The following is a 16,980-nucleotide window of genomic DNA, read 5'->3' on the forward strand; positions in this document are numbered from 1 at the left end:
CTATACCAATGTTGATTTCCTTGCCGAAAATACTGTATGGTGCAATGCAGTTTTGGGGAGATATACACTGGAGAATTTAAGGATGTCATGCCAGGAAAAGACAAGAGAAGGTAATGGAGCAAATGTGGCAAAATGCTAACAACTGAGGAATTTGTGTGAAGGGAATGTGGGAATTCTCTGCACTTTTCCTGAACTATTTCAAAATAAATTTTAAATGAAAAACAACAAACAAACACATAGGAAGGCGAGAAGTGGATCTGCGTGTATGGATAGGCCTTCATTCCTGTGTATCAAATGCCATATTTTCAAAGAGGCCTTCCTCGTCACTCCCACCCGCATTTACTCTCCATCCCCTTCTCTGCTTTATTTTTCCTCATAAGGCAGAATACGTCATGGTTGATGGTCATTGGGGCTGAACAATGGGTACATGAGATTTACTTACTATTCTTCTACTTCTGTGTATGTTCAAAATTCTCCAAGGTAAAGTTTAAAAGTATATCTACAACATAGATTGATCATACAGTAATATATATGCATCTTTATTGATGCATTAAATATAAGTATTTAGCAGCAGGTCTAACAGCTATTGTCATTTCCAAGTTGTGATGAGCATAAATGAAATATCTGCAACAACTGTAATGTAAAATATGAAAATACATCTGATTGGCGTTGGTGGTGAAATCATCACAGGTACTACTAATACTACCAGGTTGGTACTACACCACAATATAGTTATAATTGATGGAAATGCTAAATTCTGATTAAGAAGTTAGTGAAAATAAAGACATACTATTTTCCTATCCAAATTTAAGTACCTCCTCCTAAATTCTGGTCTAAATAGTAATAGTTTTCATTCTAACATCCTTTTGACATAATAAAGTGATAAACTTTTAAAATCTTTTTTCTTTTTATCCGAGGTTACTTAAATAATCTTAAGTGGGGAATATCCTGGCGATCCAGTAGTTAGGGTTCCTTGCTCCCATTGCAGGGGGCATGGGTTCGATCTCTGGTCGGGGAACTAAGATCCTGCATGCTGAGCCACGTGGCCAAAAAATAAAAATTTTAAAATTTTAAAAATAAAGAATAAAAAAATCTTGAGTGAAAAAGAGCCTTTACTGCAGACAGCATAAATTTTAAAAATTAATGGTTGAAACAAAAATCCACCACCTACCAATTTACTGACTTACAAAAGATGCAAATCACTATACATCCAATATAGTTTGTAAAATACAAAGTGTTTTTGAGTAAAAATATCCTAGTTTTTTGTTTGTCTGTTTGTTTTTTGCGGTACGCGGGCCTCTCACTGTTGTGGCCTCTCCCGTTGCGGAGCACAGGCTCGGGACGCGCAGGCTCAGTGACCATGGCTCACGGGCGCAGCCGCTCCGCGGCATGTGGGATCTTCCCGGACCGGGGCACGAACCCGTGTCCCCTGCATCGGCAGGCGGACCCTCAACCACTGCGCCACCAGGGAAGCCCCTAGTTTTTTAATCAAAGGAATAAAACGATGGGGTATTTTTCTAAAAATATCAGAGTCAATTTTAAGAATCAAAGAAACTATAAATGTATTATATGTAAATGTACATATACTGTGTGTAAACATGATAAGAATGTAACAAAGCCAATACAAGATATAAACAGAAAAATCTTAATTTCATTTGTCAATGTCACCCAAACTCAGCATCTAATACAAAGATACAAAGACATACACATACCCCCAGAGTTTAATGCTGGACTAAAAATCTAGCACCAAGTGCATTACACAAGCAATAATAGGTGTCTTCCATTTGAATTTTCCCAGAAATATTCCTTAGCTGTAAGAGGTGGAGCAGTTCTTATATAATAAAAATCTTTAAACATGCTAGATTTCAATTCATCCCTATACTCAAAATGAAATCCTAAGTAATTAAATCCAAAAATTCACTAAATTTAAGTTAGGGTTTTATAGAGACATCCCGTTGTGGGGTTTTTTTAGATGTTTATAATTTTCAACTTGGCAGACAGTGACACATGTAGGGGGAAAAATCGGAATATTGCAATACTTTAATATCATACCAAGAACATCTTTTCACTGCAAAGCATATTTCCACACACTAAAAACCAGCTAGACAGCACGCAAAATTATATAATTTCTAATAAATTGATTAAACATCCTAATTGGTTTCCACAATAGAGTATGCTATTTTCATTCAAAATATGGGTAGCGGGCTTCCCTGGTGGCACAGTGGTTAAAGAATCTGCCTGCCAATACAGGGGACACGGGTTCGAGCACTGGTCCGGAAAGATCCCACATGCCGCAGACCAACTAAGCCCGTGCGCCACAACTACTGAGCCCGCGTGCCACAACTACTGAAGCCTGAGCGCCTACAGCCCATGCTGTGCCACAACAAGTGAAACCTCTACAATGAGAAGCCCACGCACTGCAACAAAGAGTAGCCCCCACCTGCCACAACTAGAGAAAGCCTGGGAGCAGCAACTAAGACCCAACGCAGCCAAAATATAAAAGAAAAGAAAAGAAAGAAAGAAAATTAAAAATAATTTTTTGAGTAGCTGTAAGACATATAATAATAAAGAAAACATACAAAACCAACAGTAAAGGTTAGAAATTGAATTATAGAAAAGTGTTACATTATTTAGTCTCCTTGTTCAGCAGACTAATATGTCAGTTTAAAGTTGACGAACAACTATTTATTTCAAATCATCCAATATCAACATTCAGGAGCACAATCTGAATGAATATACATACTCAAGGTATTTTTCAGCCTACAGCGTTTACTCTAAATACTGTGACTAGTTACATACAGCTCAAACACTAGGGAGTCTTAAAAGTAAAAGCAAAAAAATATATAGTCTCCAACTGGAATATGCTAGTTTTCATGAAATATTTCAATTTTTTTTTAATTTAGGCAAAATTTCAAACTAAGAGGAAAATGAGACTTGGAAGAATATCTGGAAAAACTTCCACATTACCACTATCTCTATAACTTCTATACAAGTCTTTCCAAACCACTGGTGCGTACAGGATTAAAAATGTCTCCTAAATCAAGCCGAAATCTCTTCATAAGCATACCAAACAATACAACGCCTGAGCAATCAAGAGTCCACAAGAAACGTAGTTGGGAGAAGGCGCCCTCTATACAAGTCAAACACCATCATTCTTCTTGGCACTGAGCCCTATGTTTTCCTCCAATCTGCCAGAAGCATTCTAACTCAGGAAATAAAATACACCGCAAGTATTCTGTATTAGTTTCTAATGCTATTTCTCAAGATAAGTATAAAATTATTTTACTTTACTTTTTTTAATGTTCAAAAAGCCTGTCATGAAAATAGGTATTCAAAATTATAACATTCAAAAACAGAGGGGTTTCTTCAAAGAAACTGGCTCAGCTCAAAAGAATAAACTATGTAACAGTGATGCGGGCTAGGGAGTCAAATTTGTTTAAGTCTAAAAGTATCTCTAGTTATAGGAGTATGTAAGGACAAGGAAACTTTACCACAATACTTTATATTGTGTCCCAGAAGTAAACCAAATTCATGTAACATAACATATATTCCAGCTATTTAAACTCAGGAAAACTATTATGATTGGACATGTAAAGTTAGCAAAAGGAGGGAGAAGATATGCGGATATACGTATATGTATAGCTGATTCACTTTGTTATAAAGCAGACACTAACACAGCATTGTAAAGCAATTATACTCCAATAAAGAGGTTAAAGAAAGTGACCGCAGCAAGATAAAATAAAGTTAAGAAAACAAAACACTTTTAAATGAGTTTCATTCTTTGACAAAATTTTTACATGAGCTGCTACCTTGCTCAACCTCTCTGTGATCTTTAACTTATTCTCTAGAAGTGGAGAATGGATGGGAAGAACCTGAATATGTGATTTACTTCAAACCTGAAAATAAGATACAGAGACTTTTATGTCCTTTAAAGGGTTCTATTCATTTGCTCATTCTGATTCAGGGAGTCGCCTTTGCACACACCTCTCTCCCTCTAACAACTAAGACAGCGACCAATTGTTGTGTAACTCCTCCCTTCCCCCTTCAATCCAGCTAACATACCATACAAAGGAAAGGACTTTCTCTATTGTGCAAATTCAGTCCCTGCAATGGATCTTTGTTAACTAAATCTGATTCAGAAATACTCATTTAATTCTTTTCAGTCAGCATATTGAATGCTGTTAAAATCATGAGCACAATAGATTATTCTTATTGCAAGAAGGTAAAGCCAAATTTTGAAAATGTTCTGATTACATTTTAAAGGTTTGCTCTTTCTTTGGCACAGAGGGAAAAAAAAAAGCCAAATCAGCAACCTTCCCTCAACCTATTTTCTACCAAAAACACTGATCAAAATATAAATAAAAGAATTGGCTCTGACCCTCCCCCATCCCAAATGCCTCTTAAACTGCCCTGCTCCCAAAGCTGCCTCATTTAATCATTTTTTAATCCAAATACTTACTACAAAAGCCTAATCACCGTTACGAGAACATTCATTTTGAAAACATTTTATATAATGTATTCCCAGTGTACACCTCTTAATCCTGTAAAACAGTTATTAATGTTGAAATCGGCTAGGGAAAACGGTAAAAGTAGGCACTTCAACCTCAGTTTTAGTATAGGTATTGCATGGTTTTTCTCATTATGATTTCTAGAAGACATCAGAATTGGATGTTCTTAAATTTTCTTGCAGAACTCTCATTCTGGTACAAGCACCGTTTTATCCCTTTCACTTAAATCATTCACATTTAGTTTTCCTCCCGGTAGCAACCACACACTTTACAAAACATTTTCTACAATAAGGATAAAAGACCTTGAATTTCTCCAAACAAAGTCCATTTAGCTTCACAGCTGGATCAGCAAGAACATTTCTTGTACCCGTTTTAAGGATACACAAGAAGCCAGAAATAGAGATTACCTGTTAGGGGGTGGAGATGGGAAGGGGAGAGTGGGAACTGGAATTCCCAGCGTCGGGGTAAAGAGGAGATTTTTCTCTGTAAACCTTTTTACACTCTTTAAACCCACTAAGAATGCACTATCTACCCAAAGAACTAAGCAAACTTGTTTAAAATTTTCAAAAGTCGCTTTTAAAATAAAGGAATTTCAGGGACACTAGGTCTACTTAGTTTTAAGATAATCTTATCAATAGCATCTGCTTTTGCTCTGCAATACGTAACACACTCCTTTAAATGCAGTCGTGAGCAATGTGCCAGCTAAGCCCTCTTTAACACAGCAACGTTCCTCCAGACCGCCGCTTTCCAAGGCAGCTCGCATCCTCTGCCCGCTCCTCCCTCTGTGCATTCTGAGATCTGCTCTGCTGATTCCCACTTAAAGTGGGTCCTGGCCGCCATTTTAGAAAGTCATTCACACAAGCCGGCCGGCAGCACCATCCACTTAAAAAACCTTCCAAAACTCCCTCGGACGATTTCCTCTTTCCTCTCTAACCCCTCATCTTGCAGAGGGGTCAAACTCCCCGCGATAGGCATACAGTGTCTCTAGAATCTGCATAATGCGAAATGACACGTCTGGCCACATGATACTGAGGGGGCAAAGCAAATGCTGCAATGCACGTGTTTGCACGTCGGTGCATACGAATTTCCCAGGCAGACACCTACAGAGAAGGTCCACAAGGAGATAAAAGTGAGCACATCTAAGTGGCTTTTCCAGTCCAATAATCTGCACCTAAATGATTTTTCCACCAAAACACTGAAGATATGGGGCCTCCATATGGGGTAAGGGGTGGAACAGCGCCACGGAGAGTTCCCATCTGTTTCCCCACTGAGCCCGAAATCTCCCCTTTGTCACAGGGGACAGAGGCGAGTTTTTGCTCCTGCCTTCCCGCTGCCTGATTTCTCAGCACAACGTAGTAAACACCGGGAGTGCCTGGAAGCGCGCCTCCCCCAGTCCTAACGAGGACAGCTTTAGCGGGTTATGAACGGCCTCACTATTCCAGGCTCCTTTTCACACGCGGACACGCGCAGACGCGCGCTCCAGCGGTGAAGATTTAATACCCCAGTAACAGCAACCACCAACAGAATCAATGATCCTCCATTTGAAAGAGCGGAGCTCCGCTGCCTCTGCTTCCATTTCCTTATGCAAGCTGCTCAAGAGCAAGCGACGCAATCTCTTTTTCCCATGGTGACTCACTAATAAGGACGCTCCATAATTTCCCCTTCACTCAATAGACAGTAAGAGGAATTTAGAGTATACCAAACTTAAAACCTTCCGCAGTCTTTAATATCGCAAGAAACAGTAATTTTCGAGGACAATCACATATCTGCTACAATCCTTCTCAATTTACACCAGTGTACGTAAACCGTCATTTTCAGTATTTCACATGGAGGGCTCTATCAGCTATGACCCATATAGATTTCACAAAACAAAATCAAACGGTAAAAGCTACTAAATAAGTAAAATGTAACAAGAACATTCACTCCTACTCCGCTATGAACAAAACAAAAAATATTCTGGGAAGAACATTTTTAAAAGCTACATCTTTTTTTAAAAGAGCTACATCTTCTAATCTGAAAAGGCATGCATTTTTTAACCACTGATTTAGGAATCCTGGGTGGGAGGGAAACACCATCCTTTTTAAAAAGGCTCTGCAGTGTTAACGCCGGCGCGGCCGCAGCAGCGGAGATTCCCGAGGCTGGGAGCACAGCGCGGTGGGGACTCTGCTACATGAGGTGGCTCCTCCTCTGCGAGCACTCGGTCCCCACCACCCTCCTCATCCAGGGACCCCAGAGCGCTGAAGGGAGGAAGGCGAAAAGAGCCGAAACAGACGCACCAACTTATTTTCAGACACCACCCCCCACCCTACCCCACATAAACAAGGGGAAGAAATCAAAACATTTGCGTTTGCCATTTCCATTTCGTTTCTAGGTCTGTGAACCTTCCGTGAGAGGTCCCTAGAATCCAGCAGGGTCTTCCCAGTTCCGAGATATCCCTACGATACCTACCAAGACTTTCGTTTTTGTATAACCTTTCCTTTCCCCACAAAACCCTCTCTAGGTCAGACATGTCCACGCGTCCGCAGGGCGAGAAGCGCGAGTTGCTGCGGGACTCTGGAGTCGGCCGGGCCGGGGGCTGTCGGGGCGGGGTAGGGGTTCGGGTCCCGGCCCGTCGGCGGCTCGGTTCCGCCGCATCTGCCGGGCCGGCGGGGGCGGCTGCTCGGAGCCGGGGCAGCGGCGCGCTAGGACGCGACCCCACCGCCGGCTGGCCAGCCTGAGGGCACCCTCCCGGCGCCGGCTTCGCGGAGGCCGAGAGACAGCCGCCTCCTTATTGGGAACGGAGAGGGCGGCAGCCGGGCCCGCTCCGCCGAGGCCCGAGGCCCAACGCCGCGACACGGGCCGAGCAGCGGCCAGCCAGCCGGGCGCCCCCCGCACCCGTCCGTGGGTCTGGCCCGGGTCTCCTCACCAGTTCCGCGCACGGGGAGGGGCCGGCAACGGGCCGGAGGGGCCAGCGGCGCCCGAGGACAGAGCGCGGCCCCGGGCCTCATGTCACTCACCGTTTGAAATGCTCGATGATCTTCTCTTCCCGCACATTCTCCGGTAAGTTGCCCACCCAGAGGTGCCTGGTTTCCCGGACCATGCTGGGCGGTGTGCCGGCGACCGCTGGTGCTGGTTCCCCCTCGCCGGCTTCGTACGAGCCCGTCAGCGCCGGGAGGCGGGCGCCGAGGCGGCGGCGGCGGCGGCTGCGGCGGTGGCGTCGGCAGCGGCGGCGGCTCCTCCGGCTCCCCCCCGTGCAGAGACCATCCCTCTCCCCCAGGTTCTGACTCTCGGGCCTCGCAGCTCCGCTCTGCCGCCACCACACACCCGAAGCCGACCCCCGCGCTCCGGCGGCGCATGCGCTCGGGAGGCGGCGGGAGGGGGAGCGGGTAGGAGGGGCGAGCGAGACCCGGGCGGCAGCGACTACGACGGAGCTGGCGCTGTGGCAGCCGGACGCTTCCCACCGGCGCGCGCGACCCGCCTCCCTCACCTCGGGCGCGCGCGCAGCCTCCCGACAGCCCGCCGAGGCAGAGACGCCGAGTTCCTCCCAGCTGATGCGCAGGCGCGCGGGGGAGGGAGGAACGCAGGGCCAGGAAGGAACGCTCGCGCGCTCGGACCCGGTGCGCAGGCGCGCAGCACTCTGTTAGGGCGGGTGCCGTGTCAGGCCTGGGGCCCCGCGCTTGCAGAGGCGGGCATAGCCTCCAGCCCCTCGAGTAGGGGGTCCCAGGCGCTGGCCTGGGGGAATAAAAGAGAGAAAGGGGGTTGGTATTCACAGGGCTGCGTGTCAAAGCGGCTGCCAAGGCTTCTCTGCTAGGAGAAGCGAGGACCTCTTCCCCTGCTCACCTTTGGCCAGCTTCTGGCGTTTCCGGGCACTTAGAGACGCGCCTGCTTGGGAAAGTGTCAGAACAAGGCCGCCCTTCTCACGGCCCAGCTAAGCTGTGACGGCTTCAGAAACCCATCCCTCCCAAGAATGTAACATTAAGCAACTTCATTTTATATAGAATCTTGCGAAACCGTTTGCACGTTCTCTTTGCTGATCGTTATGGCATACCAGGAATAGAACTGAATGAAGTGAGACGGTTACATGTCTGATGGTGTTCCCCTCAGAGGATTTGCTATATAATTTAATATCTAAGCCGAGGAGGGGATTAGAACTCCAGCCTTTCCAGGCCTAAAAGCTTTTAAGTTTTAAAGCCTACAGTTGAACCTTTTAGTTTACAGAACCCCGGGGAAAACCCACAAAATTAAGGCAACTACTGAGTCCAGAAAAAATGGAATTTTTTAGAACAGTCAGTAACTCAGCTTTCTTTTACATTTTCTATCTACAGAAATAAAATATCACAGGTGTAGTGCTTTAGGTACAGACCAGATTTTAAATATTCGATCTCATACACTTTCTCCATAAATATTGATACAAGCCAACTTATCATCAAACTGTGCTATTTTGAATTGGAAAATATGGTCACCATAATAAATAGCACTAATATATGGGGTCACCTGTGCATAAATTGTTTCTTTAATTCCACAGATGGTAAAGCTCCAAGTAGTTTTTTTGTTTGCCATATAGTTTAACATAAGCTTCTTAATGATGTGTCAGATAGTCACAACAACTTTTCTTGCATTTGGTTTAATAGTCTATACTTAAACTTGATCTCAGCAGGTCTACTCAACTCTCAACTAAGATCGTCTCTCTTCCTTCCTCTCTCAGGATGCTGGAAGGCTAAGCAAGCCCTTGTCTTACTTACACAGTTGCAACAATTACAGAACAAGATGTGCTAGCTCAGGTAATAACCTTACCATCCATTGAAATAATATTTGGAATTTTGACAAGTTACTTCTAAAAATTCTAGATTTTGAGCCAGGTAATTTAATTTTTTTCTATGCTATTTTTCTGGCTTATGTTTACATTTTCTATTTCAACACACTTTTTTTGCGGGGGGGAGGGGCCGGCCAGTAACAGGCAGAAATGGAAAGAGGTGGTTTAGAAAAGTTAGAAAAAGCACCACCACAATAACGGCACTCATTCATAATTCAGTTAAGGCCTTTAACGCCACCACAGAGGTTGACCTTGTCTTCATGCAAATCAGTCATTAAATGATATGGAAATTTTTGTTCTTGAAAATATTATGGAATTGATTCCTCAGTAAAAGTGAAAGCAAATCAACCTACATTCAGATGTAGGATTAGCCATTTACATTTGCCACAACTATCACATAAGGAGTGTCAGGCCAGCACAGTTACCTAAACTCATGAACTTCATAGTTCTGTATATGTGGCTGCAGTTAGTGTTGAACCGATGGGCATTTTTCCACGAAGCATAAATTTCAATATTAGCAACCACAATTTGAAACACATTTAAAAATATTATGTAAATTACTCATTTAAAACCTGATAGGCGGGGCTTCCCTGGGAGCGCAGTGGTTAAGAATCCGCCTGCCAAAGCAGGGGACACGGGTTCGAGCCCCCGTCCGGGAAGATCCCACATGCCGCGGACCAACTAAGCCCTTGCACCACAACTACTGAGCCTGTGCTCTAGAGCCCTCAAGCCACAACTACTGAGCCCATGAGCCACAAGTACTGAAGCCCACACACCTAGGGCCCGTGCTCAACAAGAGAAGCCACCGCAATGAGAAGCCCGCACACCACAACAAAGAGTAGTCCCCGCTCGCCGCAACTAGAGAAAGCCCGCGTGTAGCAACAAAGACCCAACGCAGCCAAAAATAAATAAATAAATTTTTAAAAATGAAATAAATAAAACCTGATAGGCCCTGAATTAGCTGCATCTTCTTGGTGTCACCAGGAAGAACAGAAAAGGCTGAGCTCAATCACACTAAAAGGGGCAACAAAGAAGAGGATTCAGAAAACACTACCTTGCAATTAGAGAAATAAAGGGCATATCTCACCTTGAAGGCAGCCTTCAGTTAAAATCATGCTGAAGAAAATTAAAGGGCTGAAAAGGGGGGGGGCTTTCAGAGCAAAATCTTAGAAGAGAGCCTAGTTAGAGTCATTATTAAATGTGGTATTTTGTATCCATCTATGTACTCCCACAGAACAGTAAAAGGATAAGCTAAAACAAAGAACCAACTAAGAGGTATTTATACTTTCTCCATGGCACAAGAATAAGGAGACATTAAATGAAAATTAAAAGCAATATGTTTGCCAGCTAATTTTTTTTTAAATGTAGTTCTCTTAGATTATCCTAAAGGTCTTGTTACAGCAGTGCTGTTTCCCCATGTAGAAAGCAGAATAGATACATAATTTTTATATAAAATTTAATTTGAAATGGACAAAGTTGTTTGCAAATCCTTTCAAGCTCCCCACCTTTGGGAGGTAACAGAAGAGAAACTGCGTGGAAAATTACTAACATACAAATTGTTAAACAAAGTTGAGTTAAAGTTCTCCCAAAGACCTTTAGAGATCACAGGATATCAAAAAGATGATTAGCAAATGCCAAATTAATTATCATTTCTCATTTTACCAGAGATTTATCAAACAACTGAGAAACCGTCTCTGTTTAACAATATAAAGGCTAGGGAATTCCCTGGCAGTCCAGTGGTTAGGACTCCACGCTTTCACTGCCCAGAGCCCAGATTCAATCCCTGGTCAGGGAACTAAGATCCCACAAGCAGCAAGGCACGCACCTGCACGCGCACACACACAAACACACCACACACACACACACACACACACACACATATGCTCGCAAAATTCCATTAAACATCATTTGACAGTACCTCATACTCAGATTCTCTTGAAGTGTTACTTTCATCAAAATACTTGTTTTCAGAATTACAGACACCAAAAATAGCACCCAAGGTGTTCATTTTAGCTTCTTGGGTTTTAAAAAATCTGATACACACTTCTCAAAAGAGAATTCTCAGTTTATAAAATGTCAATACATCAGCTTAAATAGACATGCAGATTATTTAATGTGTAAAACAAATTTCATTTCTGTTCAAATTTTTAATGTGTTCCTATGATGTCCCCAAAAATATTATTCTAATTTCAATAAGGCAGATTCATTTGAAGGAAAAATAGTTCACATTATAGATGCTAAGTTCAAATGAGCAATTCAGGTGGGAATTCTATCCATCTCTATAAAAGTTAATATTTGCGGGTTAAAAGTAATGTCCATGCTCCTTACAGATTCTTTCAGCATAACGCTACTTGACCCTGAACTTTGGGGGATACTGAAAAACACTGATGGTATGAATCAGAGACATTATAGTATAATGGAAGTACCTCTGGGTTAAGAGTCAAAAATTCCAGGGGCTTCCCTGGTGGCGCAGTGGTTAAGAATCCGCCTGTCAATGCAGGGGACATGGGTTTGAGCCCTGGTCCGGGAAGATCGCACATGCCGCGGAGCAACTAAGCCTGTGCACCACAACTACTGAGCCTGTGCTCTAGAGCCCATGAGCCACAGCTACTGAGCCCATGTGCCACAACTACTGAGCCTGCGCTCTAGACCCCATGCTCCGCAACAAGAGAAGCCACCGCAATGAGAAGCCTGCACACCGCAACAAAGAGTAGCCCCCCCGCTCTGAGAAAGCCCGTGCACAGCAACGAAGACCCAATGCAGCCAAAAATAAATAAATTTTTAAAAATAAATAAAGAGTCAAAAATTCCAGTTTCAATTTTGTCACTGGCTATACAGCCTAGGTAAAGTCAATTAAATCCTCAAAGTCTCAATACCCTTATCTGCAAAATGAGGATAAAAATATCTGTCTTCTCTACCTGGTAAGGTTGCCAGAAGTATCAAATGAGATAATATAGGTAAAAGTATTTGGAAGTAACACAGAATAAAAATATCATGACTACGATTAAGTTGGCTGCTAATTTCATTTGAATACCAAAAGTAAGCATCAGTTGAAGTTAAAAACATACCATGATCAATTTATAACATTTTCAGGATTAGAGCCAGGTCTTATAATCAAATCAACATGCAGTGATTGCATATCAAGTACGAAGTTCCTTGCACTCTTTTGCTGACTTTTTCTATTGCAAAACTCTTAATAACAACAAAACTGATAAGTACATGCCCTTTGCACAGCCCCAAATCAAGTGTTGGGTTTTCTCAGTGCTTTCATGTTTATTGGCAATGTATCAGGAAACACTGGGAAAGCTTTTCTTTGTTTCTGTCCTTGTTACAAATATTTACAAATTTTTTTCATAAGCATTTATTTTTGTATGTTTTCAATAGAAATACAACCCACTCTTATTCTGATTTTTTTAATTTAGTCTAACAATTAATAATTGACGCTCACTGAAAATGATCAAAACGTAGGGTGTGATCTCTTCTCTCATCTATGATAAATGGATGGTGAAGTGAATTCCCCCATTTGAGTGTGAAAGACAATTCAGAAAGGTGACATTAAAGCAGAGGCATTTGAAAAGTGGAATTAAAACAGATGTGTTGGGCTTCCCTGGTGGCGCAGTGGTTGAGAGTCCGCCTGCAGATGCAGGGGACACGGGTTCGTGCCCCGGTCTGGGAAGATCCCACATGCCGCGGAGCGGCTGGGCCCGTGAGCCATGGCCGCTGAGCCTGCGCGTCCGGAGCCTGTGCTCCGCAACGGGAGACGCCACAACAGTGAGAGGCCCGCGTACCGAAAAAAAAAAAAAAAAAAGATGTGTTTTTAATCAGGTCTTATTTCACACTGTGAAGAGCACCTGTATTTAGCATGCTAGATGTGCTCAAAGAGTTCAGTCATGCATAATGGAAGCCCAGTTGGGGAAAGCATCTGAGCCTCAAACTCAGGCTCTGAATGCTAACCTAGCCAATAGAGCAGATAAATTACTACCACCATTTAAACAGGAGAACAGAATAGTTACCAGATATTTAACAAAAATTTTGTTACCAATCGAGTTCCACACTATTAAAATTGAACTGTTTCATGAGAAAACATATATTTAAAATATAAACACTGTTCCTAAAGGCATCATATAAATATATATTAACTAGCTCTAAAATGATCAAAGACCCAACCACATGAGAACTTGTCAATACTAACAAACTCCTATTATTAGAATCAGGGTTTGTTTTTTGTTTTTTGCTTTTTCCTAAACAGTAGAAAATAAAACAGACAACACTAATATATTATTATCAAAGAGTGTTTGACATCTTGCTAGTTCTGAGGGTCAACTAGTGAAAAAGACAGACCAGTCAATTAACGGATTTATTTTGATATAGCAGGCTCACTGTAGTGAAATTATATATACATAAATGATCAAAACGCCAATCAGTTGAATAGTATTAGCTAGCTAGTCCTTCTCGAAATCATTCTTTCAGCATAACACTTCATAATCTACTTTACTGTTCAATTCTCTAAGAAAGCTAAATAATTTATTCCACATTGTTTTTGGTTTTCCAGAAATGAATATAATGGCTGATATTTTCTTTTTTAAAAAATCAATTTTTATATTTCCACCATTTCCTTGGAAAGTTGCTAAAGGTAACTTTCTTCCTTCTATGAGGAAATACTGCTAATATACCTTTTATTATTTTTTTTAACTTTCTATTTTATATTGGAGTATAACCGATTAACAGTGTTGTGATAAGGACTACCCTGGTGGAGCAGTGGTTAAGAATCCACCCGCCAGTGCAGGCGACACGGGTTCGAGCCCTGGTCCAGGAAGATCCCACATGCTGCAGAACAACTAAGCCCATGCACCACAACTACTGAGCCTGTGCTCTAGAGCCCGCGAGCCACAACTACTGAAGCCCATGCACCTAGAGCCTGTGCTCCGCAATAAGAGAAGCCACTGCAATGAGAAGCCCGCGCACTGCAACGAAGCGTGGCCCCTGCTCGCCAGGACTAGAGAAAGCCGGCGTGAAGCAACGAAGACCCAACACAGCCAAATAAAGAAATAAATAAAATTTTTAAAGTAAATAAATAAATAATAACAATGTTGTGATAGTTTCAGGTACATAGCAAAGGGACTCAGCCATACATATACATGTATCCATTCTCGCTCAAACTCCCCTCCCATCCAGTCTGCCACATAACTTTGAGCAGAGTTCCCTGTGCTATACAGTAGATTATACCTAACAGTTAGAATTGTGAATACAATTTACTAATGTTTATGGCACTGAATAAAAGATAGACTGGAAGGATACTTGCAAATATTAATAATGGTTGTGCCTATGTGGTAGAATTCAATTTTTTTTAAAGTTCTTATTCATCTATATTTTCTAAACTTTTCTTTGGTTAACATATATTGCTCTTGTAATTAGAAAAAGTTACAGTAAAATGAGCTGGAAGTCAGCATCTGGGTTACTTTAGGGCTCCTCTGAAATGCTGATACTTCACTACATTAAATCAACATATTTATGTTAACAGATCCCACATGAACAAAACGTTATTATTCTCTATGTTAATTCAGAGAGTTCATTCAACCTTTTAAAATTCTACTACTAATCCTCATGTGAGAAAAAACTTAACCTCTTCATTATAAATGACATACAATAGCAAAAACACCCCAGGTCTAAGAGATTGTCACTTAAACATCAGGAAGTCAGCAGAATACACATAATGCAAATCAAGGCTACTATTTAATTCAGAGAAGACTATCAAAGTGCACTTGATGGGATCTCAAAAACAATAATACCAAATAAAATATATTTAGTAACTTATTACATGTGTCTTGACATTTTCAGACTTCGGGTGTTAAGCTCCCCTACTGCTCCTCTGAAAGCCTTGCTCTAGTTTGAAGTAGAGAATTCAAAACATCATGAACTTGTTCCAAATATGTTTTAAAACTGTTTCTGGGATTCCCTGGTGGCACAGTGGTTAAGAATCTGCCTGCCATGCAGGGGACACGGGTTCGAGCCCTGGTCCGGGAAGATCCTACATGCCGCAGAGCAACTAAGCCTGTGCACCACAACTACTGAGCCTGCTCTCTAGAGCCCGCGAGCCACAACTACTGAGCCTGAGTGCCACGTCTACTGAAGCCCATGCGCCTAGAGCCCATGCTCTGCAACAAGAGAAGCCACCCAATGAGAAGACCAGGCACTGTAACGAAGAGTAGCCCCCGCTCGCCACAACTAGAAAAAGCCCGCGCGCAGCAACGAAGACCCAACGCAGCCAAAAATAAATAAATTTATTTTTTTAAAAAAACCTGTTTCCATTTTAATTAAATTATTGCTATTTAATAGTAATGCCCTTTATTTATTTATTTTTGGCCGCGTTGGGTCTTCCTTGCTGCGCGCAGGATTTCTCTAGTTGCAGCGAGCAGGGGCTACTCTTCATTGCAGTGAATGAGTGGCTTCTCTTATTGCAGAGCACGGACTCTAGGCACACGGGCTTCAGTAGTTGTGGCATGTGGGCTCAGTAGTTGTGGCTCACAGGCTCTAGAGCGCAGGCTCAGTAGTTGTGGCATACAGGCTTACTTGCTCCGCGGCATGTGGGATCTTCCCGGACCAGGGCTCGAACCCGTGTCCCCTGCATTGGTAGGCAGATTCTTAACCACTGTGCCACCAGGGAAGTCCCAGTAATGCTTCTTTAAATCACGTAACTGCTTCAATATTTTGCTATTAATTTTCAGGATGGTAATGATTGCTAATTTTACATGATATTCCATAATTAGACACTTGAAACCTTTGGCTTAAAATAAAACCACATTCTGTTTAAAGGCTAGGTAGGATATGATGCATTTCTGAGTTAAATGCTGGAATTATTTTTAAATGTATATTTAAAAGTTAAATTTCAGTATTTTGATAAAGGAGGTAATAGAATTTTTTCAGGCTATATACTACAAAAGTCCTAGGAACCATCCCTTACAGTTTTATTTGGAAAATTCTTTGGCTGAAAAGCATTCGCCTCAAGATAACTCTCTCTTATTTATTTATTTATTTTTGGCTGCGTTGGATCTTCGTTGCTGCGCCCGGGCTTTCTCTAGTTGCGTTGAGTGGGGGCCACTCTTCGTTGCAGTGCGCGGGCTTCTCATTGCAGTGGCTTCTCTTGTGAAGCACGGGCTCTAGGCACGCGGGTTTCAGTTAGTTGTGGCACGCGGGCTCAGTAGTTGTGGCTCACGGGCTGAGCTTCTCCGCGGCATGTGGGATCTTCCCAGACAGGGCTCGAACCCGTGTCCCCTGCTTTGGCAGGAGGATTCTTAACCACGGCACCACCAAGAAAGTCCCAAGATAACTCTCTTTGAAGATAGGAGATTAACTTAAAATGTTTTTTTCTAAGAAAACAGAACCAGCAAGAGTCACAACTAAAGATTTCACTGTATACTGTTAGCTGGTGGGAGGGGTGCAGTGAGACGAACTAATAAAAGGGGTTTGTGTTTTGCCCACCCCCACAAGATAATTTAAACACACACCCAAGCCTAAACCCTTTACTTAAAAAACATTCACCCGAAAAAGTGGCTTTAAACTTGGTTACTTTTGTTCTCCATAGTTTTCAACTTAAATACATTGTTTCCCTCGAGATCAGTTTTGCAAGATTCTAATTATTAGACAGCACATAAAAACTTTGATTTTATGCCTTTCTAAAAT

At 42.4% G+C, this 16,980-nt stretch overlaps 1 protein-coding gene across 1 annotated transcript in view; it reads right to left on the reverse strand.

Annotated features, from left to right (window-relative positions):
• Positions 1-7,823, reverse strand: part of SPEN (spen family transcriptional repressor) — an 81,076-nt gene extending 73,253 nt beyond the window's left edge. Inside the window, exon 1 of the mRNA XM_082865349.1 lies at positions 7,505-7,823. Within this exon, the coding sequence (XP_082721475.1) occupies positions 7,505-7,587 (83 nt within the window). The 5' untranslated portion in view covers positions 7,588-7,823. The remainder of the gene's footprint in view (positions 1-7,504) is intronic.
• Positions 7,824-16,980: the final 9,157 nt, after the last annotated feature.

Source organism: Leucopleurus acutus, assembly GCF_964270905.1.
Source record: "Leucopleurus acutus genome assembly, chromosome: 2".
Taxonomy (NCBI): domain Eukaryota; kingdom Metazoa; phylum Chordata; class Mammalia; order Artiodactyla; family Delphinidae; genus Leucopleurus; species Leucopleurus acutus.